Source organism: Fringilla coelebs (assembly GCF_963513975.1).
Source record: "Fringilla coelebs genome assembly, chromosome: Z".
Classification (NCBI taxonomy): domain Eukaryota; kingdom Metazoa; phylum Chordata; class Aves; order Passeriformes; family Fringillidae; genus Fringilla; species Fringilla coelebs.
In genome coordinates, this window is record NC_140031.1 from 39,227,650 (window position 1) to 39,254,165 (window position 26,516).

At 38.8% G+C, this 26,516-nt stretch overlaps 1 protein-coding gene across 1 annotated transcript; it reads right to left on the reverse strand.

The window, feature by feature from the left end:
* Window positions 1-311: 311 nt before the first annotated feature.
* On the reverse strand, window positions 312-24,325 carry SLC35D2 (solute carrier family 35 member D2). Its single transcript, XM_084225537.1, has 12 exons — window positions 24,036-24,325; window positions 20,848-20,881; window positions 19,149-19,235; window positions 16,269-16,336; window positions 13,788-13,859; window positions 11,760-11,828; window positions 10,604-10,706; window positions 8,558-8,650; window positions 5,607-5,674; window positions 4,803-4,881; window positions 2,957-3,039; window positions 312-2,348 (listed from the first exon to the last, which is right to left on the reverse strand). The coding sequence occupies exons 1-12, from the start codon at window positions 24,176-24,178 to the stop codon at window positions 2,246-2,248; spliced, it is 1,002 nt and encodes a 333-aa protein (XP_084081663.1). The 5' UTR covers window positions 24,179-24,325; the 3' UTR covers window positions 312-2,245.
* Between the last annotated feature and the right edge of the window lie 2,191 nt (window positions 24,326-26,516).

The following is a 26,516-nucleotide window of genomic DNA, read 5'->3' on the forward strand; positions in this document are numbered from 1 at the left end:
TGAGAAATCTAAGTCTGAAGCACTTCAAAAACATTCTATGAACAAGAAATTATATAAAATCACTTCACTATGGTACAGAATGAGCTAAAGAAATCACCTCAAGTACACTAGAGGAGTTAATCATATAAAAAGCAAATATTAGTATTGTTCATGTGCTTGAGACAATTGAATGTGCCCATCCACAAAAAAAAAAAGTAACCCACACAAAACACCTGTTAAAACTGTAATCTGTATAATTTTATTTAAAAAAGGTAGAGCAAAATATTAATTAATTATATGTAAATGTTAAGCGTTCCTTTGTGGGAACTACATCTTATTTAGCAGTTGCCTTTGTGTGTTCTTCAGTATTGCAATCAAATGGCACTCATACTAATTTCATAATAAATGAAAACTTTCCAATACCTTGTCTCATGGAAGATGGTTAATGTTCAGTAATTGAAATTGTGGAGGTAGAGATGTTCTGAAGAAAAAGGAGCCTTATAAAAGAATACACTCAAAAATATTGAAGTTTTTAAGCATAAAGGAAATTTTTAAAAACAAATGATCATGGAATAATATTTGCAGCAATGCTTTCCCTCCACAGGTTTTCAGCAGATAGAAAATGAAAGTCACATTCTTTGCCAGTTGTGAGAAAACTGATGGCTCAGATTTCTCTTCTCACTTTGACCATGTCTTTAAATGCCACTTCCAGTATCTGCAGACACTGCTTCTCTTGCCATTCAGATCCATGCAGGCAGTCACTCCCTGAATCTTGTGGTGTGAGTTACCCACACGTTTCTTAGATCCAATTCAGACTGGTCATTCATGTGGTACACACAGAATGTTTTCTGATTTTCTGTATTTTCAGATTATCTGTATTTTAATTGAAGTGATCAAACAAGTCATTAGACCACCTGGGTTCGAAGTCAAAGTCTTTCAAAATCTTCTTTTGATTTGATTATTTTCAAAAATTTTGGCTCATGCTCGCAGGGAATTGAGAACTTCAACAAGATTAATTTCTCTGCTGTCTTCCAGCACTTCAATGTGCCTATCACATTTTCAAATGTTAACAGTTTATCCTCAGAGAAACAGGTAAGCATTATCAAATATTTTCAAAGGAGGAAATACAGATACAGGTGTTATTGAAATATAGATATGGGTGTTATTGTCCTAGATAATCACTCAGACCATCAGTCTGGGCCTCTTAACCACTGCACCAGCTGAGCCTACTGTAGTCATCCCCAGGCTCATTATGATTCCTTGCTTACAACTGAAAGCATAAATTAGTACCAAATAAGCTTTTACTGTGTATGTAAGACACAACAGGACACTAGCCATTTGTCCTTATTTAAACACAAGTCAGTCTTCCACATATCTATGTTTCCTTCCCCTACTATGTTTGTACACAGTAGTACCACTTCTCTGCAGCAAGGTGGATACAGATAAGAGGTGAGAGGAGAGGAATGTGATATAAAAAGAAAAATGTACCTTAACAAAAATAGATTTGTTGGTACTAACTCACAGACACACACACACAAAGTCTTCAAATATTAAAAAATCCCCTGTCATTCTCCTACTCTCCTTGATCTGCTGCAAAATTATGAGGGTTCATTTATAACAACAGTGACAATTTCTGCAGAACACCATAGTGTGATTGAGGATGAGAAGAACACAGAGAGAATGCCTACACAATGTACACACATGGACACAGCCTGAATTTTTCAGCTGACACACAGGGAACAATCTGGGAGCAAATATCCTCTTTGCCCCATACATTCTATATCACTCACCTAAGAGTACATGCATTTTGTGAAATCAACCTGAACCACTAGGATCTTTCATCTCCTCACTGATATTTAGGTTTGCATATGGCATAAGGCAATGGTGAATCAAGCCTCCTCGTCTTTACATGGAATTATGCCTCAAGAAACTACAGGCAGTCACTGAAACAAAACTCAGATTTTGTTGAAATAGCACCCAAGTACAGGTAAATGCAGAAATTTACAACTTAAGATTTGCTCATAGCATTCCTTCCTATAAAATGGCTTTCAGATTAAGAAGAAAAAGCTAAAATCAAACTAGTTTGCATATAAAAAAAAATTGTGTGCAAGAATATTTCTGAGCCAGTGAATTGTGTGCATGTCTGTGACAACTGAGGTAGATTTTTTTTTGTTGTTCCAAATATGTTCCAGCATATACTTATTTAAGGTCTTGGCAATGCTAAACAAACTTGTATCTTCAGTGTCTTTCACGGCAGGCATTTTGTCTAAGTCTTTGACACTGGAAGTGCATTCTCTTCATCCCCAGGTTGTGCAGGCTTGCTGTTTCCTCTTAATGTTAAAAATGAGTATCTCAGTCCTCCTGCCATACTAAACAAAAGAGAATGAACAGTGGTGGCAAAGATGTCTGATGTTACAGATGTAATTTCATAGGTACGAACCTTTCCTTCTGAAGAGCTAAACACCAGCTATCATAAACTAAGAGTGCCTAAGAGCCATGTAACCCATCTGAGAAAGCAGCCCCAAGCAGACAAAGATCAATTACCAGCTGCTCACACAGATTCATACACACAGGTGATCATCTAAGCACAGAAAGTAACCACTCACAAGTTAGAACTTATATTCACTGGGCACAACTCATTCAGTCAGTGTTCTCACTTCCCACACCACACCTGACTTTTACTTGGACACCTCACAGCTCAGAACTGCTGCTCATAAAAGAGAAAAAATTCCACACAGTAAAACTGCTGGCATATTTCCACAGTTAGGCCTGACCACAGCAATATTTAATGTCCGAAAACAGACATGAAAAGACATAACTAACCGCAATAACCTTTACATCCTGAGGTAGTGCTTTGTCAGGCCAGTAGTTTCAAAACTGCATCACCCCAATGAGTCCAATCAAATGAAATATAAAACTAGAACTCACTGAGAAATTTTCAGCTTTAATAAATAAAGGTTATTCAAGTTTCACTTACCAAATATTTAGCCCTACAAAGTTTAACATGGAGAATATGTAATCTCCACCAATCAACATTCCAATGTAAGCAATGGATATATTCTGAAAAGAAACAAAAGGCATGCATTTATTTAAGTCAGATTTCATCTCCATGAATACAAACGATATCAACTAATTCACTTTTCTAAGGAAACAGCTATACTGTGTTGCTGACCACTGTAAAATCAGCCTTTAAACTGATTTCATGGATGTCAGCCTTCTAGATAATGTAGCAATGAAAAGAATAATAAAATCAGTACGTTTTCTAAATGTACACAATGACAGTAACTTCCTAGGGGGAAAAAAACGATATTTGATATTAGGCAAAATGGACCTAAGGCCACCTTCTGGAATTTATTTCTTTATTGTCTTTGGAATTCAAATCTCATTTCTTAAAAGTGGGGTTTGTGCTCTCCAGCATAAAAAGAATGCCTTAAAGTTAGAGTAAAAGTTCTTCATTATTATTTTAAGAGGGTTATCTGCTTACTTTTCCAACTAAATGTGCTCTGAAATCACTTGGTACAGGTTCAAGACAGGCACAGCTTAAAGTTAAGATTTCTACCTCTCACCCACCTGTATCAAGTTTTGGAAAAATAGACCCTAAAGACAGCAGGAAAAATGTACAAGTGTGTGATCATTTTACCAAGACTTTGTTGCTTTCAATTGTTTAAGCAGCTAATCTGCATAATGACATCTGTCTCTACAAGTCTCTAATGGAAACTGATGCATCATAACCTGCTTCTCAATTTTAAAGCTGTTCAAAGCGTGTGAAAGACTATTACAGCTAAGAAACTAGAAATAGTCTTGCCCTGAGTTAATGGTTTGATGCAGACATGAAATTTAAAAGAATGCTTTCAGGGCCACAGAATGAAAACTACTAGATTAATCTTGCAGCTTTCAAAAAAGAAAAAGGATGTAGAAAGAGAAGTACTGCTCTCCTTTTGCAGATTTTGTTATGGTGAATGTATTGTTTTCCTTAGTCATGGAAGGGAGTGCTTTCAATACTGTTATTCCTGTTAAGCTAGGTTGAATTTTGAAAATGTTTCACCCACATCTGCATAAGTTTTGTCTTTTATAAAGCTCTTTCAGCTTTATAGTTCTGTGTTTCTCTCCAAACTGGCCTACAAAAAAGCGCATGGGCAGTTAGGGATGTTCCTAGACATGCTGTCCTCATCAATACAAAGGAAGATGCACAGTTTTAAATTAAACTGAGTTAGAGAAAACAGACTGTAAGGATACCAGGTTCAATTTTTAAGACATGCATGTTTTGGTGTTGATCAAATTGACCAGAATTTGTACAAACCAAAATTAAACAGTCTGTTCAGCTAGGACACAGGTCCTCACACAGAGGCTGAGGCACTTAACCATAAAGCACACTCCGTACTTCAGCTTAGTCATTCTGTATCTATAAAAGCCCTATGTACCAGCTGCAAAGGAAATTAGTTTAGCTCAAAGTAAAAGTTCATGTGGACTTGCATCAGGACATCTTGACTAACACACAATAACCTAATAAACAACAGAGGTAAGCAATACTGCCTGATGAAATGTGGCTAAATGCACACCTTTTAATTAAAATTGTTTCAGTTTCTCTTGTAGAAGAAATAAAAATAGATCAATACTAACACTGTTTTCTGGAGCATGCCTGACTTTGAAGGCAAGAGAACAGGGTCACTTTGTGGTGTGACCTTGTTTGGCACAAACAGTGTCTCAGTATTAGCCCTCATTTTGAGTTTCCATCTCAAAGTAGAATCAAGATCACTGCTGAGCCAATGCTCTTTCCTGTCTATTTGAGCACTTTCATTTCCCTCTTCTGGTCCATAACTCACCTTGATGGCACCAACTACTGTTGTTGTGAGAGCAGAATTGTAATGACTGCATAGGACAGTAGAATACATCAAGAGAAACCTAAAGAAAGAAGAAAATTTTATAAATTTCTCCCAGGGAGCTAAGAAGTTTAACATTACTTCAAGATATTCAATATTATCTGGATCAGTATTTTTCTGGAATCTATAATCCCACCTGTTTCAAACCCTTGTAAAAGAATTTCTGTGAATCTCTAAGTTAATAATGTACACATAGAGAATATTCAAAATATATGTTAAAATATGCTGCTTGAGCTCTAGCAGAGTCAACCCTTTTCTCTTGCTGTTTAGTTGTCAGTATTTGAAGTTAGTCTGAACCCTTGGTTATGATGCGGAAGAGAAGAACAGGATGCAATTCCTTCTTCCTTTGACTCTGCAGTTTCAACAGTAACAAAGCATTGTTTCATTACTTTTAAGTCTCCCATACTTTTCCAGCTGCTTTAAAGAACAAACACACTGAAACAGCTCCTGTACTCAAGGACTTACATGCTATTAACTGCAAAGAAGTTAGATGATTGAAGAGACAGTACAGAAAATACAAAGCTAAATGTTATGTTGTTCAGCACTGTACTGTGAGGTCAAAAATACAGATAGCACTGAACAGTTATTTACACCATCATAAATATTTTAAAGTCCCCCAGGGGGACATAACCCTGGGGGAAAACCCATTTTCCCTGAACTTTAATGTAACTTATTAGTGAGTCTTGCATTTGAGATTTGCAATTTGAAACACTGAAAACAACCTGCTTTATTCCCCTGTGTCCTTACCCCAATAAGCAGGAAAGAATAAATTGAAAGATAAATAAAAAATTTGTCCAGTGCTGGAAATGTGTTGCCTATTAAAAAGAGAGAGAGAGAGAATTATGTACTATATAATCAACTGTAAACACATATAAAAAGTACTTAATATGAAAATATTTACATTCACAAAATACATTTAATTCATATCAAAATTATGAACCACGTATATTATTTCTGGAAACAGTTTAATGCATCTAACTTGACAGACAGCAGGATGACAGCAACCCTGATACCTAGACAAGTACTAATAACATGTAGAGCAGTGCAGATACACAAATGCGCACTGTAAGTAATGAACATGAATGCAATACAGAAAATTGTGTTTTGCTATTTACCGACAGATACTAACACTGTGAATAATAACACAAAATAAACAGTGTTGATGTGAGATGGACACAAACAGCAAATACATAAATAATTTCTTCTAAATCTCTTCCACACCACAGATTCATTCATGAGCAGCTTTCAGGGCCCAAGCCTGTGTTTTGAGCATTACTAAGGTCTCTTGATAATGAAGAGCAATGAAAAGGCTCAATTGCTTTGAAGTATCCTCCCTAGTAAAGTGCAGCAAACAAACAAACAGTGCTACATGGCCACTAAGAAACATGTCACAGATTCTTTCCCATCTCTAGCAACTCCTGGATATGCCTCATTTTAATCTGCTTAGTTTACACTTACTACATGAACAACAAATTCAGCTAAGGCTGAACACATCCCTGAGAAACAGAATAAAGGCTGTTAGTCCATCTAACAGCCAGCTGAGCCTCCACCATGTGAGGTAATTGGTAAAAAGGATCTTGAGCAGCTCTGCCCTGCTAGAATTTTGCTGGTGTGGAACAACAAGCTGCCCAGTATGACAGAGAGCCATTCGGGGGCTTCCTTCCTCTTAAACTGCATCATGCTTTCCTGTCTACACAGTGAGCCAGCTGGTGGAGGAGAAATTAGTAACTCAGACATTCACTTACAAACTGCAATCCCTCCAAGATTACAGAACTAGCTAGAGAATAGAAGCATGTCCCTACCATATAGACATGGTACTGATGCTTTGACTTCACAGCAGAAGTTGTATGCTGTGATGGGTCAAGGCAAGAAGCTCTGCCAGGGTAAAAACTGGTCTGAAAGTCTGCTAAGTAAAATGGTTATCTACAGTCATTTACTGACTTATCATCAGTATTTTTCCATTTTTTCTCTTTTCTCTGTTATTTCATTCTGTGTGTCACACTGACACTAGTTATCTGCATCATTACATAGGACTTCTATTTTTAAGTGACCAAACCAATGTGACACACAGCAAGCACAATGTATTTCTCTAATAGATATTTATTCTCTTCAGATAATTGAGCATTAAGATGTTTACAGCTGTAGCGGACACTGAGATGGCTAAGGCCCCGTGGAGGATGTAAGCCTAGAGATATGGAAATGCTGAGTCAGAATAGCTAAGCCTGGAGTCTTCACTTAGGTCCTCTGGCCTAGCTTATCTCTCTGTGACCCTACAGGCTATTCACCCTAACCCTTACAATTGGTCAGTTTTCAATCCCCCCTAACCCTATATAAGTAGCCACCCTGGCCCATTCTGGGCAGAAGAGCTGCCGTGGGAACCCTTCACGAACTCCCTGCAAATAAACCACGGTGGAATCTCCGAGGCTGCCTTCTCCTCTCTCTCCATCTGCTTTGTGGATGCCACTGAGGCCAGCATCTTAGTAAGCTAAGAGCTGAAATTATAAAAGAGCTGAAAATCACTAAGAGCTGATAATCACTGAGCTTGCTAAGGTGCCAGGCTAAGACAGCTCTTAGGGTTTGGACACTCGGCCTGCGGAAGGCTGAGCTGCCTGGCCCAAGACGGCTCGCCTGAGGAACCCTGGTCCTGCATAGATCTCACTATCCGGCTAGAAGCGGCCCAGTGGCATTACATATACAGCAAATCAGCCAGTGGGCACAACACACTCCTTATTTTCCCCTGAAGTAAAACTATCAACAAGATAAACTTCTCTGACCAGGTCTACCAAAATATCTTACACCCTGTGTTCTGGAAAAGCAGTTGAAATCTTACAGCTATAAAAATCTGGGCTCCTTTGTCAAGATAAGCAGCAGCTGCACTTCCCTAAACTGGCACAAGGTCATGCTGGACTGATGACATAAAGAAATTTCACATTCACTGCAGACCTAATTCCAGCACTTTCAGGGAATCATAATTTTTCTGCTTAAAGCAGAATTCTAAGAACATAGTCACAAAATTGTGTGAGTTCAGGGCACAACAACATACACCAAAGAACATGACAATGATTTATTACACCCTCCAAGGAATTTTTCATGGCAAATGTAAAACATTTCTAGAAAGGAATATGAGTGACTCATTTAACTATTACCAAAAAGGAAACTCAGCAAGTCTGTGAGGGAGCCAGGAAAACCTTCTGGTCTGATACTTTATGTATCAGGACATACTGCCTACAGATATTGTATTAGGATTACCTGGGGAGAGTCTTGCTCTCACTCTACGAGAATGCACAATGTAGGTTACTAAACTAGACTGAGACTAAACAGAAATCTGCCCGGGACACCAGAATGAGAGAAAGACTAAAATTCTCTGTATAGTTGCAATCTTGTTTTAGAGCATGTGGCAAATCACACAGTGCAGCTGGATTCTCAACCTTTTGTTCTAGCTGGGTGTCCCTGAACATACCTTAGTTTCTAGACAAAGACTCAAATAAGGACTATCACACAAATTTAGCTTCTCCTTAAGTGAATAATCACAAGTTCTTACCTATGAAGGACAAGTGTAACACACATTTTTCAAACACTAATCACTAACATTGCGGGAGGATTACCCCTTCAGAAACAAACAAAAAGCCCCTCATTCTCCAAATGAAATCTGAACAAAATAATATTATCAGTCTGAGATATGCAATATTGCTACTTACCTGCTGAAAGTCTCCAGTAGAAAAGCTAATAATAATTGTTGGAATCACCATGAAACAAGCATTATAAAACAGGACACCATATTTTCCCAACTCCTGTGAAAAACGAAACATGGTGTTTGGCATTAAAAGCCACTTGGAAGCAAAATACTACATATTACTCTGGTAATTCTTCTGACATTATTGTCAGTGAGTAAACAGGTAAAATACATCTCAATTTAAAATACACACTTGCAATCTTTGTATTCAGTGTTTCATACTAAGCTGAAATTCCACTTCATTCACTTTGTCAATGCAGTCAGCAGAGTATTACTGCTCTGTTGTACCTTGGACACTTTCTATACAACACTAGGTACGTTCAAAAGCACTCATCCAGAAGTGCTTTGTGTTGACTTCACATAAGTCTCTACCTGGTCAAGGAATCCCTAGTCCTTCTACTACAAATCAACCACAAAAACATATAGGAGGAAAATGAATGAAGTTTGACTCATAGATGGAGCTTTGTAATCACCAGTAATTGGTGTAACTTTATGCAACTTAAGGGGTTGCCATATACTTATGCAACTTAAGGGTTGTGGATTAACTTGCTTGGCACAAAGGCAGGAAACTAGGAGAATGAAAAAATAGCCTTCCCTTCCTCCAGATTCAGCCATGCTGCTTAGAAAATCTCTGCAGCCTATCTCTTGTCCTGTATTTTGGAGAAAATTGTGAGGCTGTTAAGTGCTGCTCATAAATAAAAATGCAGTCTGGAATCGACTAAGATGTCTGTATAAAGACATATATTTTTGCTTTACAGAGTGAACCACAGAAGTCAGAAACCAAACCTCAATCTAAGACTGCTCTTTGCTATGGCTTAGTCTGTTTCATGGCACTGCATTTGAAGAGCAGCCTGCCCAACATTTACGTAAGTAATGTGTATCAAGATATCACCTAATACCTTGTCACACCTGCCTTTGCTGAAGATTTGCTTTCAGATAACCGAAAAATACTACAGTTACTGTGGTTATGAATTAGGCTAGACAGTTCTCTGTTTATTTTACATATTTTACATAAACCTCATATAACATGTGTTTCTAGTCAAAAAGTCATCATCCCTATATAAATATATATCAAATTTAGAGGTAAACTGTTTGCTTATGGTTTGCATTTTTTTTTATTAACTACAAATTCTGCTTAAAAGCTTGTTTGCTTACCAAAGCCTAGCCAGAGATACAAATAACAACTTTTTCTAGGCTGTTCTCTATTAAGAATGCATATATCAACTGGAATGTGAAAGTAAATGAAGTTATTTATGAGTTTATAATGGTAAGTGCATAGAAATCTAAGTCTAAGTACAAAAGGGTGACTAATGCCCTGGGATACTTTAGGATGCTGAATTGTATCCCCATTTGTCTGTTTAGCCCAGAAATAAGTTTTGTGCCTTTAAAACTAGATCAAAGAGTGAAGAGGGGGAAAAGGAGAAGCAGCAGAATGTCTGAGGCAGCTGTATTCAAGAACACAGAGATAAGAGCTTCAGCTCTCTCTCTTGGTGAGTGTTGTCTGAGCACGGACAGTGGGAGAGAGCTCTTCTTTGCTTTTACTTAGTTTGTTTAGCTACTGAGGCAGAGAAGTTCCCTGGACTGTAGTTTTTCTTTTTCTTGGAACTACTCAAACCTGGTCTGGACTGAAAATCCAGAAAAACATTGGGAGCTCACACCTGTGGCCCACCAGGGCCCAGGACAGGGCATTTTTTAGCACCAGAGGGATTGACAAGAGACTGAGCAAGCCAAGCTACACTCCATGACAAGGACTGTCTCTGAATTTGCCATCTCTTCAAAACAGTGCGAGGTTCCAATGCTTAATATCATTCTTTTTTTTTTTTTTTCATGTTAGTGAATACTTTTTTGTTAAATAAATAGTTTTTTCCACTTTTCTCCAAGGAAGTTTATCTCCCAACCAGGTAGGGAGAAGGGCTACTTGAACTTGCTTTATAGGTGGACCCCTCCCTAATTTGCCCTAAACCAAGACAACAGCTCACTGCTAAATTCAATCCAATCACCCCACAGTTACCTTCGGATCAATTTTCTGCTTTGTATAAACTCCATTTGCTGCTGTGAAGATATCATTTAGCAACACAAAGATGTAGCCCTCCAGATTGAAAGACAGATCAGACCTGGGAAAGAAAGAAATACTTTATTGTAAATAAACAAAAAATATGCAATACATTGCATTACCTTGTTTAGCAAGATGAATATTATAAATGAGGATATGCAAATCCCATGAACTCCAGCCCAGTCACAGGTTTTGCTTCAAGCCTTCTTTGTAAGTCACTTTTCTCCAGTCACAGGACCATCACAAATAAGACAGAGAGCTACTAATACTCAGTGGGAAAGTGGCAGGAAATGTTTAGTTCTCATTCAGAGAAAAATTCCACCCATCTCAACCCTGACAACCAGTCCAATTATAACTGAATTTACTTACCTATTTCTTTTACTACAGAAAGTGGTGAGGGAATAAAATCCAACTGGTTTGTATGTTTTTCAGACATATTGTCATCCTTTCTGTTTTGACTAGTTACCTCATCAATACAGGGTAATTCATTTGCTAGGACATGGCTCTATCTCTGTCACATCACATGGAAATTATTTACCCTTGTTCATAGCAAAGCCAGGAAACAAACAAACAAAACATTAACTTTCCATGTAGGTAAAGGAATGTTGAAACATAAAACGGAGGACAACAGCATACAGGTGCTTTGTAACCATTATCTCACAATGGAACTCAATGAAACTTGGAAAAAAAAAAAAAGGTGGGATTTTTATGATTAAAAAAAATATACAATGTGTAACTCCATATTTGACAACCAAAATATCATTCTTTCTATCCAGAACAAGAATATACTTTTCCAAGATTATTAAAATACACTGATACAATGAAATAAAAACAAGATTCCTCACATAGTTTTAACTTGCTTCACTTATGATCCTGCAAACATGGAAAACCTACAGGTGGAAAAAGACACACCCAAAGACTGTCAGCAGGAATTAGATTTTTTCCTTTGTATAACTGCACCACCTAGTGATGTCGCTAGAGAGATTTTCCAAATCAAAACTTTATCCAGAGTAACTTATCTCCACTTAGGTTTATTGGGAATTAAATAAGGAAAAAGTCCTCCTGCTGTCCCTCCCCTCATAATATGGCTTTGTAGGAGAAATTAAAACCTTACCCAGCGGCTATGAAAGCCCCAAGAATGATGGCAAATACGCTGACTATAATATTCAGTGGGTACCGTTTCCTGCAGGCAAAAATTGAAACAGTTCACATTTTCATTATTTGAAGTGGAGATTAAATGGCTGTCTGCCTGAAAAGTTTCAAAGCAATTAACAATCACAGAACATTTAACAGGAGGGCAAAGTCTTGACAATCTTATAGAAACAACGTGATTGCCCATGTGCCATGATGTCAGACCTTGGCCCTAAGAACGGAGATTGAAAAAGCACTCTGAGCACTCTCTTACTAAACAACTATAAAAGTAAAGATTAAATGTTCAAAGTAACAGCACTGAACCAAAAAAATTTAATGTGTATCGATATTCATAATAGACGTATTTCAGTGCCATCCAGTAGTCCAATAAAGGAAAATCACTATAAACCTCTCATGCAGTTTTTCATACCACCTCTGTTGAGGAAGATACTATACAGCACACTGTCTGGATTATTTTCAAATAGATACTTATTTTGAACTCAAACTGAAACTTTTTACTTGAAAGGGAAAACATGGAGCTTATGACATTCTTCACTACCACATCAGTGCTGCCACAGAGTAGTAAAAAGCATACTGTAAACCTATAAAAAGGTTTTTATATCAACACTACTTTATTTGGAAATATCTTAAGTACTCATTTTTGCATCATACTGCAACATGCCTTACAGATATTCCCTTAGACCTTATTCTGTCAACACATACTGAGAGAGAAGATCCTCAAAACGAAACGTACAATTCTCTTGAAGAAATACTCTTGGAGAAATCCTGTGTGTAAAGGACCACATCTGTGGACCACTGTCCCAAGAATAAAGCGCTGAGCAGACTCTAGATAAATTAGGCTTTGATCATAATGACTCTCAAGAGTAACAATCCAAACCTTGACTGTTTCAAAAATCCTGACGTAAGCCTGCACAGACTCTCTAGAGTCCCTGAGGAAATCCACTGTGTCAGTCTGCACCAACACAGCATCCTCCTTCCAAGCTTTCCACTGGTTAGGATGTTGCTTGCACTCACAGGCCACATTGCTGTTCCCCAGTTGAGCATTTATGTATATCTCACTGACTCACATATTTTCTCACTCTCTTGTGGGAGTCTTCAGGCTAACAGAAGACAGCAAGTTTTGCTTTCCCTGGGAGAAGTTAAAACTACAAAAGAATTCCAATGTCTCCAAATATGAATCACATTGATCAATTAACTGCTGCTTCAGCCAAAAGCAGATGACATTTTACTTGGGGGCTTTTTGCTTTTTGCATTTTTAGCCTTCCCCTGATCATCACTCTCATGCTGCCTGGGTTCAGCTTCAGCAAGCTGCTTTTCTCCTTGTGAGTTCATCTTGTGAGTCCAGCAGCAGCCATGTGGATAGAATTGTGAAGTTCGGGGAAAAGTATGATGTATTTATACTCCTGCTCCTCCAACTCAGTACTACTGAAATAAAAATCCTGAGCAGCTAGCATATCCTTCTTGATTTCTCATGAAAAATAGGTGTCTGTAAATAAGGAATTCTCTGATGTAAGAACTCTGATTTTGCTTCATTAACCTGGTATGTTTTCAGACTTGACCCAGACAGTTACTCTACATAAGCCACTGCCAGGCTATCAGCACTCTTTGGAGACATAAGAATCTGTCTGTTTGAAGCAGTTCACAGTTTAGAAGCCTCCAAGACAAGACACAAACATCACCACTGAAAGTGACTGAGTTGTGTCTGCTGACCTGAAACCCATGTAACAGTCTAGAGAATGAGATATAAAAATGGAGTCAAGTTGATTTTTTTCCCTCTCTTCACTAAAATATATATATCTATGCCTTCAAAAAGGCTACATAAATCACTTTCTTTGCTTTTGTCTATTTGTAAGTAAAAATAACTCATTCAGTTTTCTGATGAGATGAAACAAGTAATCCATTCGATATGATCTAAAATAAAGGAATCTTAAATTAAAAAAAAAAACAAAACAACAAAAACACAACCCCAAAAACAAACAAAAAGGATCACCCAAGTATGATGATTTCCAGCAGTAAAGTAAGTGGAATGGTAAACTTCCTGAGCACTGTAAACATCGGCAAACTGTCAAAAAAAACAAAATAAAAATCCAAGCATAGTATCAGATTAATAGCATTCTTATATTCTCACTCTTATTTTACTAACCCAGAGGAGAGAACAATTACTCCAGGAATAAGAAACTAAAACAAATAGCAAATCATTTAGTACATATAAGAATGTCAGTTTGACATGCACATTAGACAACCAAATCATTGCAAGATAGCAAGCTTTGCCAGTTAGTAAATCAGCACAACTGGGTATGTTTGAAGGTCACTCTGCATTATTGAAATGGAATACAGTAGGTATTTTTTACCTTGCATAACCCTTATGAAATAATTCTTTCTGCAAAATTCATAGGCGTAGTTAAATAAAAAGTATTTCTATTAAAACTTAAGAGGAGAGACAATAAACTTTTCTCTAAAAACATGTAACAGAAATAAAATATAAAGAAAACATGCTTAGTAAACAAGCTGTACTTTGAAAAGGTAAAAAAAATTCATGACCAAAAAATTAGAGGAAATATAAGAAACATGAAAGGTGGGGCCACAGCTGCAAGTACAAAACAAACTTCTATTTTTAGCAAGATATTGTTGATCTTCATGAAGTAATGCAGTTGGAAACCTTTCTGGGTGAGAAAACACTTGCATCTGACACTGTAAATGTGACAGCATGGCCATACGGACCAATTAATCCCCTGCTTAAGATAATTATTAACAATTGCATTAGTAAATGATACAATTCCTAACAAAATGTTTAATAACTTTACAACAGATATTTTGAATTTATGCATGGGATCATTTGCACCTTCCAGACAACCTAAACAAGGTGGAGAATTCAATGATGTAAACAAGTATCATATATTGTACCAAAATGCAATGTAACAAAATATTAATTGTAGGAACACTGCAGGCATTTTAAAGCTTCTGTTATAAAAATTAGTTAAAACTAATAAATCTAAAAGAGATATACCAGCCACAGGAGAGGGAGAAGGTGCATTTACATACCTACTAAGCATTTAAATTTACAGTCAGAGAAAAGGGTAAGAAAAAAACAACTTTTACAGTTTTGAAACTTCTTTCATATTCGCAATGGTTGAAGTGCTACTAGGCACAGTACTGCTCAAGTCTTAATGTCTGCTTCAATGGAACAGCTTGTGAACACATTCAACAAAGAGATGCAGAATCAGGTGTCTAGTGCTCATAGCTACAGAACATTATTTCTATAAATAAAAAGAAATGCAAACAAATTAAAAGTAATACATTGGGGGACCTCATCAGTCTCTACAACTTCCTGCAAGGAGGGTGCAGTGAAGCGAGGGCAGGTCTCTTCTACTGTGCCTGCAGTGAGAGCACCAGAATAAATGGCCTTCAGCTAAGACAGGGGAGATTCAGACTAGATATTAGAAAAAAATTGTCACTGTTATGGTGATCAGGCATTAGAGTGGGTTGCCCAAGGAGGTGGTGGAGTCACCATCCCTGAGGGTGTTTTTATCTGGCATTGGGTGATAAGATTACTGGTCCAGGGTTACAGTGGTAGTGCTGTGTTGACAGTTGCACTGGATTATCTTAAAGGTCTTTTCCAACCTTGATGATTCTATGATTCTGTGGTTTTATTTTCTTTCCTAGCATCTGTCTCATAGTTACCAAATGCACACAAACCTGCAAAATTCTGTTTTGGTTTGGCTTAGTACTAAACCCTCAGGAGCCTGCAATGCCATTAAAAAAAAACCACCACAATGGTAGTGGTGTATCCTGCTGTATCCTCCAGCTGTATCTTCCAGTCCTGGTGCAGCCATCATGCTTCTGTGCTCATCTTCCACAGAAAATACAGTCATTCATTCTAGCTGCATTACTTTCACTTTTTTTAGTACTAGCATGGAAGCAACTCTCATGGGTTTAAGCTTACAGGCATGTGGGAGTCAAGACACTGTTCAGCAGTGTTCCCTGACAACCTGCTTTTTGAACACAGCAGGGCTAGGCCACCACCACCACCCCACTACACAGCAGTTTTTTCATCACTTGGTGATTCCTAAATATCTGCCATGACATCTTGGAACAAATATTTTCCTTATGCTCCTTCCTTCAGAAACACCTTACATTTTCCAACCCTCTTGTTAGGACACCCAGGAAAACCTGGATGCTTTTGGTGTGAGGCAAAAGCGTAAGCACTTTCATGGCCACATAGGAGTATTGTGATTTTATGTCAGTACAGAACTGGCTAAGCTCCCCTTAAAAAGGAAGCAGACAACTTGTAAATTGATCTAATGTTTGTGTAAAAAATTTGTAACAGTACCAGGGGTTTAGACAGACAGGCAGACAGACACCACATGGATTTAAGACTCCAGACAATGCTCTTCTTTAGTGTTTCTTTTTTACCCCACAAGAGAAAAGGGTAAAATCCAAACAGTCTACTTATAACTTCTACTTACTGTACCTGAGTTTGCTGGTACTTGATAATCCACTTAAGTGGTTTCCAACATAAATCAGAGGCAGAGGAAATAACTGTGATAAAATTAAAAGCACAACTCAGATTATTTTGTTTAGAAGTACTGTTGAGGAACTTTACTTGATAGAATTTGACACCTGTCATATCAGATGTACTTTTATGAAAAAAGAGGGTTTTTTTAACAGGGAAAAAAGGTAACTATGCTGCAAGATCATCTGCAGCTCCTATTTATGTGACTGGTCATGACCGCAGCTTCACTGATGTCATTAGAAGAGTTGCAATTTACCACTAATGAGAATTAGAATCCATTTAGAGTAAATGTTAATAATTTATATTCTAATTACTGTAATCCTCAGATTAATATCCATTTTAACATTTAATTTTAGATATAAACGCAATAATAACAACAGTATCTAAATAAGCAAGTGAAGAGGTGGAATAAAAAAAGTTAGTAAACTGTAAGTATGCTGTGCTCCTCTACATAGCCCACATATACTAATGCAGTTGGAAGTTGCAACATTTTAGATTAACCCAGAAAAATTTCCTATGTAAGATACTAGAAAGGAAAGGTAAGTAATTATGAGTAAATTAAACTTTGCTTCTAGCAAAGAGACTGACTTGCACAGAAATCTATGGTCCATAACACAATATAGAGAAACAATAATGGAACTTATGAGCCTGTATATTCAAGAATACATGAATCCTTACAATTATCAGCTGCAATTCAAAGCCATTAATTTTCCTGTTACAGAAAAAATTACAGTATCACAGAATGGATAAGGTTGGAATTTGCAGAAGATTTAAACTAACCAAAGTAATCAATGGGGACAAAGGCACTATGTACATTTGGTCCCATTGACTATCAGTCAAGAGAGGCTGAAAGGACAGAAAAACATAACAGATCCTCTATCCTAACGTGTAATAGTTGCTCTTGCTTCTACACAGGGACACTTTGGAGGACACTAAAGTCAAAGGCTATGCATTTTTAAACTCTGCTGGAAAAGCATACAGAGGAGTAGGGTGTATTTAACCTATGTTAAAAATATCCATGCTGTGCTTCTTTCACAGCAAGAGAGAAAAAAAGTGAAGTTAAAGGTAACTGATAGTCAACTGAAGTTAACTTTTAAGTGAAAGTCACAGTAAAAGTAAACAGGAGTAGAAAGAAAGCAGAAGTATGAGTAACAATAAATACTCAGCCTGTTGGCATAAGTTTGCAAAAATTTTGTAAAGCACTGTATCATCTGCAGACTTTTATTTAGAGCATTTTGGTTCATTTAATTTATAGGCTGAAAACAGAGCAGACATATTATCTTTCCTCTGAAATTCATTCCATTGTGAAGACAAAATTACAACACCCAGCATAACAGCAGAGATCAGTGAATCATTTACTTAAAAGGGGTCAGGAACTTCAAAGTTTCGTCACTAAAATAAGCATTTCACTACTTTAAAACTCTAGTTGAATGCACTGAAGACATAAGCCAGTTGAGGAGTGAAAAGTAATGATTATCTTAGTGTCAAAGCAAAAGTTTACAAAAGTATAAGGAGTTGGCCTAGGGGTTCCTTAAAAAGTAGAGAAATCAACAATGAGCAATCCAGCTGATTCACTGTGACTAGTCAAATGCAACACCACAAACAATATGTAGGTCCTGGAAGCTAAAATGCTGACTGCTCCCAGCCTATCCAGCAAAGTCTTCCAAACAACAGATATTATTAGGATAAACAAAGTACATGCTGTATTTTTTAATGTCTCTGTACATAAGTTAAAGTGAAGACAACAGCAGAGAGGGAGCACAGCAGGACTTGTGGGGGATGGAGGGAAGAAACCTCTCAAGGTTTCAATAAGTTGTTTATACATGGAACCCAAAGCTACCCACTGGAAACTTTCTTTCTTATTCAGGAATAATAAGGAAGGATTGTCCATTTTATGAATGATACCATAGATTTTCCTCCAAGACTTGTACATGTAGAAATGCCAATGATTTCAACATGCATTAAGAATTAACATTTCTGTGAGACATCCATTGTAAACCTCACACTGACAGGAAGACAAGACATTCTGCAGTAAAGATGTGGGCCTGAAAAGCTATGCTATCTGATCCCTGCAGCAGGTCTGGGAATATTCCTTGTGTCTTGGAGCAAACACAACTGATAACCTGCCACGAGACATAAACACACAGGCTAATGCATCAAAGAAACATTCCAACAACATTGCATAGATGCAAGCATCTTTGAGGATCATTGCTGTAGTCATTTCACATCCTAGTTCCCAAACTGAGGTAACAGAAGATTGTCTCACATTTGTTCTGTCCTGCCTCTTTAGACCATATACGTTTAAGTTCTGTATAATGCAGCTAGTTGCCCCTACAGCATTTTCAGTGGGCATTATTTTAGCCCCTCCTATGGAATCTAAATCTTATACTGGGATCCAGCTGTTGTTCTGGTTTCTCATCTATCACATTATTTTTCTACTATTACATGCTCCATTCATATCTCCAAGCAGCCTTTCTCACTTCATGCTGTGTTCAAAAGTGTTTCAAAAACATCTATCTCCCACTGATCCCACAGAGACCTATATCCAGAAAAACATTTCAGGAATGTGGAAGGTTTCATTCTGCTGTATAAAGGTAAAGCACCCTTCCCATGTGCTGCATAACTAAATGGCACCAGATTTCTCTGCAAACAGATTTTATATCTATAGCCCAGACTAGAATATTACAGAGAAAATAAATCAATTTCTAAATGAAACAATCATACAAAGAATCCCATTTTGAAAAAGAAATGCAAACGTTTTTCTTTTCTCCATAAGAAAGAATGCCACTATAAGGAGCAACTCTTTCCTATTAATACTATGACATACGTGATCCTTACCTTCACAGGTATACTTTTGTCAAAATCAGGGAAGTGAACAATCTTATTTAGTTTTGACACATACAAGATAAGTATAGTGGCTGCCATCTAAACAAAAAGAAAAAATGAGAAGTCATGCAAGAGCAAAATTGTAACGCATGAATGAAAAAACTGCTTCAAAGACAAAATCTTTATATGAATTTGACAAATGCTAGGTTTTATGTATTTCTTTAAAAGAACAGCACAGAATGAAATTAACAAATTGAAATAATTTTGCTCTTATTTAAACAATTTTGCCAGCTATTTATTTTAAATTTAAATACACACATATACTTTACTATCCTGAAGAAAATTAGTGGCATTCTGTGAAACAATGCATGCTGAGAAGGAGTTGAGAAAATAAAATAGGACACAATCCCAGATAAACCATGAAATTTTTACTCTGAGAATTTTTAGTCTGCAGAACCACTCCCAAAATTTTTTTGGTAATGCAAGATGGAGGTTGGGCATTGATCAATCTGTTGACAACATGAGGAAGAAATAGTAAAGATGCAGACAGAATGAAGAAGAATATCTGAGCAATCATACATCATAGGTGTTAATGCTGCCCCAAGGAGTCAAAACAAAGGGTCAAATTTTCCTAATACAAGAATACAGCAATCAACTATCTAGAGAAAGAGGTAGAATCATGTTCTGCAGACTAAAGCATTATACTGTATCATATGTACTTTATATAGTGTTCAGAAAAATCTTGGAAGGATATGTCAACAAAAAAATGGAGATGCCATTAAGTCTTTGATTCTGCAAAGACTCATTTTCTTTTTTCTGCAAAGAAAAAAAAGCTGCATGAAGACATGAATTACTGCCACATTTTCATGCCTTTCACTGAAACACGGCCTATGGTTCCTTGAGCAGTCTGGGTATGTAAAACTCTCTATCACATCTTTACAAGATGTCTTTACAAGACATTTTACTCTCTCTGCTCTTAGCACCTAACAGCAGAGATGTCAGACTTGCAGTACCCTGTTTTCAATCCTTCCTCACTATTCCCTACTGCGCAGCCTTGGCAGAAAGCAAATTCCCTATAAAATATATTTGCCTAAACAATACTTGCTTCAAGGCTCAATCTTTATCAGTGATCCCTGTCCAGTGATACATTCTTCTTTATCGACCCAGTCCACAACCATTTGAACTTTGGTTTTATCATGATGCCTCCTAACAACAAACATTTCTGCTGCCATACTGCAACTTACCCATGGGCAAATAAAGCAAGAAAGAATCAAAATTTTGCACTGGTCCTTCTGGAAAACTGCTACAAAATGGGGAGAAATTTATGAAGAAATACATGGTTTGGCTACAAACAGGGGCAATATCTCTGCATGCAGTCCACAAAGGCTCAAGGACCCCCAAAGAATGTATGCATTTGCTAGAAGAAGGCTGGACAGTTTTGAAGGCCATATTCCCTAATTACTGAACTTTACAATGAGAAATAAATAGCATTCCAGTCTTTTACATGACTCTCTCCAGGCAATAATTTTGACTCAAGCTCAAAGTTGCCTGTTTTCAATAAAACAAATTACAGTTCCTTAAAGTGTATTTAATCCAGAAGACAAGAAGTTCATTGTAAATGTGATTTTGCCCCCTAAAATCTACCTCTATTATCATTAGTTTAACTTAAAAAATAATGAATACTTTTAGTATGCTTTACTTGTGAACATACCTGTCCAATTCCAAGAAACACTGGTGATGGGAAGCTGAAAAGCATGAATAGATATTTAGTACTGAGGAATACTAATACTAATAAATAATTAGGAAAAATAAAAAAGTTAAATTTTAAAACCAAAGTCAACAATTAAACATGTGAATGACTGGCCTGTGTTTAAGAAGAGTTCAGGACTACACTTATTGTGGTAGAAAAATATTATTTCTGCAGCCCAGATGATACAGCCCATGCACAGTTGATCAATTCTGAACTGCTAGTTTTTTGGGGAATACTCATAAGTGAAGGTAACATACTTAGAGTACTCTTAATGCATCGTTTCTTGAGTAGCTTCACATATACATTTTGAATCCTGAGATGGGATGGTAACTACAATATCTTGCACTTGCTATAACATGGAAGCTTATCTCTACAATCCAAACATACTAGCAATATGTTTTTGTCAAAATCAAGTTCTTAGGTAAATGTTGTAGAAACATCTATTGTCTACTAAACCAGCTACATTCCTACTATAACCCTTCAGCTGCCTTTAGCTGAAAGCAAGGATAGAATCACAGAATGGTTTAGGTTGGAAGGGACCCAAAAGATCATCTAGTTTCAAATCCTCTGCCATGGGCAGGGACACTACTACTCCAGGTTGCTCAAAGCCCCATTCAGACTGGTCTTGATGACTGGTCACCTCTATGGATGGGGAATCCACAACCTCTCTGGACAACTTACTCCAGTACCTCACCACTCTCACAGTAAAGAATTTCTTCCTAATATCAATCTAGACCTCCCCTCTTCCAGCTTAAGTCCACTTCCCTTTGTCCTCTCACTACATGGCCTTCTCAAAAGTCCTTCTTGAGCTCTTCCCTTTAGGTACTGGAAAGCCACAATAAGGTCTTCCTGGAATCTTCTCCAGGCTGAACAACCCTGTCTCTCTCAGCCTGTCCTCACAGGAGGTGCTGCCATCCTGTGATCAGAGCCACTGTGATTAGTGGCCTCCTCTGGACTAGTTCCAACAGGTCCATGTCTTTGAGTTGGGGGGCCCAAGACCCGGACGCATTATTGTAGCCCCCCATTTCTCTTCACAGAGAAAAGCAAGGCACAGTTCTTCCCAATAATATTTCTGGGATTCACATTCTCTGAACCTCAGAGAAAGAAAAGAAAATTCTTATCATTTCCTGTGCCAGTGTTTGTGCAAAAGTAGAATGCAACATGGAGATTGTTTACCCAAAGTGATGGTGTTTTGTTTCCTTGGCCTATCAGGGCCAAGAGTGTGTGTGTGTCGGGACTGTTGGTGACAGTCATGGGATTCAGTGCAGTGGGTGCAGAGCTGAGTGCTTGGCAGATTCCGTTTTAGATGTATAGAATAATGTAGTATGATCAAGTAATTAATTAGCCTTCTGATATTCACAGAGTCAGATGCATCATTCTCTTCCCTCTTCTGGGCCATCACAGCCTTGCTATACATTATTACAGGTGGGATCTCACCAGAGCAGGGACACAGAATCCCCTTCCTTAACCTGCTGGCCTCACCTCTTCTGATGCAGCCCAAGCGGTTGGGTTTCTGAGCTGCAAACACATGGTGCTCGTTCATATTCAGCTCTTTACCACAAACACCCCCAAGTCCTTCCCCCTAGGGCTAGTCTTGACCCATTCTCCAGGCAGACTCTATTTGTGCCTAGGATTGCTTCAATCCAGGTGCAGGACCTTGTACTTGGCCTTGCTAAACTTCATGACATTTGCAGAAGTTGCTGTTCTCCTACTTAGTGTGGTGAGAAATGTACATCTACTATTAACATAATTGGGATGGAAACAAAGCATTGACAAAAGAAACAAGCACACTGACTCACAGCAAAAAGGCCATAAGAGCATTGCAGTCCTAACACAGTTAGGAGCAATTGATAGCAATAGAAGTCAGGGAAACAGAAGTACTGGGGGCAGGAAAAACATAAGAAATAACAGGACTTCCATTTATAATCATGTGACACTTAAACTGCATTTGTTTAGTATTTACAGCTCCCCCATACAAAGATGGAGAGTTTGCCCATCTGTACTACATAGATTTCTCCAGACATTTGTGATTTGCAGAGGCCTAAATATTTCCAGCAATGCTGTAAGGTCTTAATACAAAACTTAGGCTTACTGATGGACATACTGTACTCGATTATCTCACACAGATGTGCTAGATGTATGCCCGGGACTTTCAGGGAGCTGCATCTGTAGGATAAAAACCACTATAAAATAAAATCTCAATTTGCACCATGTGCAGTTTACGAGACATATCAAATACAGCTGCTATATGTTCAAATAGCACTGAATGTTAGAAAATGACAGCAAGTTTGGCTTTCTAACTTTCTTTTCATTTTAGTTTTTCTTTTACTTATTTTGATTCAAGATAAGCTAAACCACAGCAAAACCAGAGCAAAGATTTTAAGTAAAACACGTTAATGGTGACAAAAATGGCAGTCACAGGACAATCATAGAGTCATAAAATATCCTGAGTCAGAAGGGACCCACAAGGATGACTGAAGTCCAACAAGTATACAAATGTAGATGGGAAAAGCATGACTTGGAGATGAATGCCCAAGTTCCTATTTCCCTTAGCTACAAGACTAAGAGTAAAATGCAAAGCGTAAGAGGTATGCAGTTAATGCTGTTGCTTTACACAATGGTAGAAGATACTAATATCAGGATTCCATATGGGAATTTGTGCCATCAAGTCAAGGATGGAATCTCTGTGTTTTTATGATCAAGCCATTTTACGAGGTTCACTTTTCGTTTCTGGCTACCTCAGAAAAGAAAGGTGCTGGGAGAAAGATACTGCTTGGCAGGAACAGTTCGAGGATACGCTGTTTCTCTCACGGGTGTCTGAGGCGGTGCGATCCTTTGGGAATAGGGAAAAGACCCGGAGGAAAAGACGGGTGTTGTCGGAACTGTGCCTGCCGTCGGGCGGTGCTGCAGGACTGGTGCATACTGGGCACGAGTGGGGTCTCAAATTGGAGAAACCAACCCTGCTTCCAGCACATTACCCACCAGCTGGCTGCTCGGGATCCCGAGCTGCACGGACGCCCGAGGGTCACGCCAATGGGAAGGGGAGCAGGAGCAGGAAGGCTTCTCCGCCGGGGACAGCCCGGCATTGCCCGGCACGGGCTGTCCCGGCGCCCGCGGGTGGGGGCCGCCCGCTCTGCCCCGGCGCTCACCTGTAGGCGCTGAGGAGCGCCTTGTTGACCAGCACGGTGAGGAAAGAGCACGTCCCGTAGAAGAGCGCCGAGAGCACCCTGGGAAGTGCCGGGGACGCGGCGGCGGCGTCCGCCTCCTCCCCCGCGGCCTGCCCGGCGCTCATGGCGGCGACGAGCGGCGGAGAGCAGGGCCGCACCGCGGGCTTGCACCAGGGTGGCCGTGGGGACGCCGCTCCTCCTCCTTCTCCCCGGCCCGTCCCCAGACGGCGGCGGCGGCGGCCCCGGTCCCGGGCGCGGCGGCCCCGCGGGCGGGTCTGGAGCGGCGCCGCGCCGCCCCTCGCCTGCCGGGGGCGCTGCCGCCGCCAGGGCCGGGGCGCCCCGCCAGAGCGGCCTGCGGGGCCGGGCGGCGGGGCGGGCACCGCGCGGGGCGTCCGGCCTGCCGGGGCCGCTGCAGCCCGGCCCTCAGAGCGCCCGGGCGGGCTGTTAAACCAGGGCGGTGGCAAAGCGGGGCCTCTGGGCCTGCCGCGGAAGAGAGAGAGGCGAACCGCGCGGGGACAGACGGCAGGGAGACTGCTGCAGGCTGCCCTTAGCACCCCGAGAGCTCGGGCTGGGCTTCGCACGGAGGGACGGATTCTCACACGCTCCTGAAACTGTAAAAACCAACTTGCCTCGCGTGGTTTAACTTGTGTCAAATTTCAAAGGACGGGGAAAATAAACACCTTAAACCTTCTCTGCAACAAGTCGGGCTGTCAGAAACGAGGAAGAGGCTGAGTATTTAATAATTACCAAACAGCACACGTTAAACCTGAAAATTAAATCAAGTTTTTATTCAAAGCATCTATTAGAATGATAGCACATCAACTCTTCTGTTTTTAACTCATGACAAACTACAACTTAAATCTTTCCAAGCACCAGACAATTTCTCATATGTAATTGCTTAAAACAAAAAGCAGTCTTCCACATCCCATCTTTGCTTTTTTAACTTGGTATTTTTGCCCTAAACTTGTCATGCTCCAAAACTGCTTCAGCTGTCTGAATTTTGTCTATGGCAAAGTACAATCCAGTGTACTTCTCATACTTTAAAGACCTGAGGAAATACTCTGGCTGAATGAAAAAAGAAATTTTAAAACCTCAAACCCCAAAAAACCAAAAAAAACCAACCAACCAAAAAAAAAAACCCAACCAAAAAACAACCCCAAAAAAACCACAGTAATATTCCAGTCTGCAAGTGGCTGGTAATTACAGTCTTCTGCCCTGTGAAATACTACTCGGGAGCAATTCTGAGTTATGGTTCAGAATTACAACAGATTTATGTTCAGGGCTCATCCTGGGATCAGACTATTCACATGAAGCCAGATGAACAGTCAGAAGCACTTAATATTTTTTAGAAACCCAAAAACTACATACATGAATGAATTACCAGTTACGTAGGCAAAGAAGCCTTGTATGACTAGTGTTTCCTATGTTTCTCAGAAGCTGAAGCAGAAGTCAAACCGTATCACTGGTGCAAAATTATTTACAATCAATGACAGACACTTCCTTTTTTTAAATTATTCAATTAATTTTTAGTTAAGTGCATCAACACAGGATTTAAACAAACTGGGTTAACGAGATTTTCAACCACAAAAGGTTAACTACCAGAGAACATACTTCAACAGCTGCAGTTTCTGATGTAAAACCACTCTACTTTTCTGGAACAGCTGTAAGCATCTGGTCAGCCTACATCAAGTGATTGACAAAATGTTTTCTTCCTTTTCAGTTCAAGTGAGAGGGAAAGAGGCTTCCCATCTCATCTGAATTTCCCAACTTTCAATAAGAGGAAGAACTTAAAGCAAGCAGGTCAGTAAATACACATTATTAATATCCCCTTAAGCAGTAGCTTAACAACAACAACAAACAACAAAACCACACACAAAAAGTCCAATCTGAAAACAAAGTTTTGTTAGCATATTAGGAATCTCTGGCTGCCTTCAAAGCAAATATGGTAAAAGATCACCATGATACAATGCTACTGAAAGTACATAACACTCACAAAGTGACAAGATACCCTGTTAAAAATTTTATATCAGCATCTGAGTACTAGGCAGCATTCTGCAACTTCATTTATTTGGGAAATATATGAAATCACACTGTTAACACACTTGTAACTACCTTTGGAAGCCTATTTTCTTATTGTATAGTGAATACTTTCCTGCAGTGTTTACTTTATAGCTGTGCTATGGTTAGTGAACAAAAAAATTGGCATGTTATGCTGGAGTAAAGCAGTAAGGTGGCTTTATGCACAGTAAGTATGGAGGCTTCTATTTGCTAATCATTATAAAAGCAATATTTTAAAACTTAGTGTTTGCTAATAGAAGACCTAGAATAGTTTACTACAAATTCATACCACCCTGTAAATAACCCCTTTATTAACAAAATCAAGTGCCAAATCACTACAGGGCCCAAAAACCTGAAAAAATATTACCAGTTCTTTACCTCTTTCTAGACTTTGCAAGACTAATC

Coding starts and splice junctions, on each gene's coding strand:
- SLC35D2 (XM_084225537.1), bottom strand. CDS start 24,178: ATGAGCGCCGGGCAGGCCGCGGGGGAGGAGGCGGACGCCGCCGCCGCG. Junction 8,651..10,603: donor AGCAGAAAATTGATCCGAAG/GTAACTGTGGGG, acceptor CGTTTTTCACAG/GAGTTGGGAAAATATGGTGT. Junction 4,882..5,606: donor ATTCTTTCCTGCTTATTGGG/GTAAGGACACAG, acceptor TTCTTTCTTTAG/GTTTCTCTTGATGTATTCTA.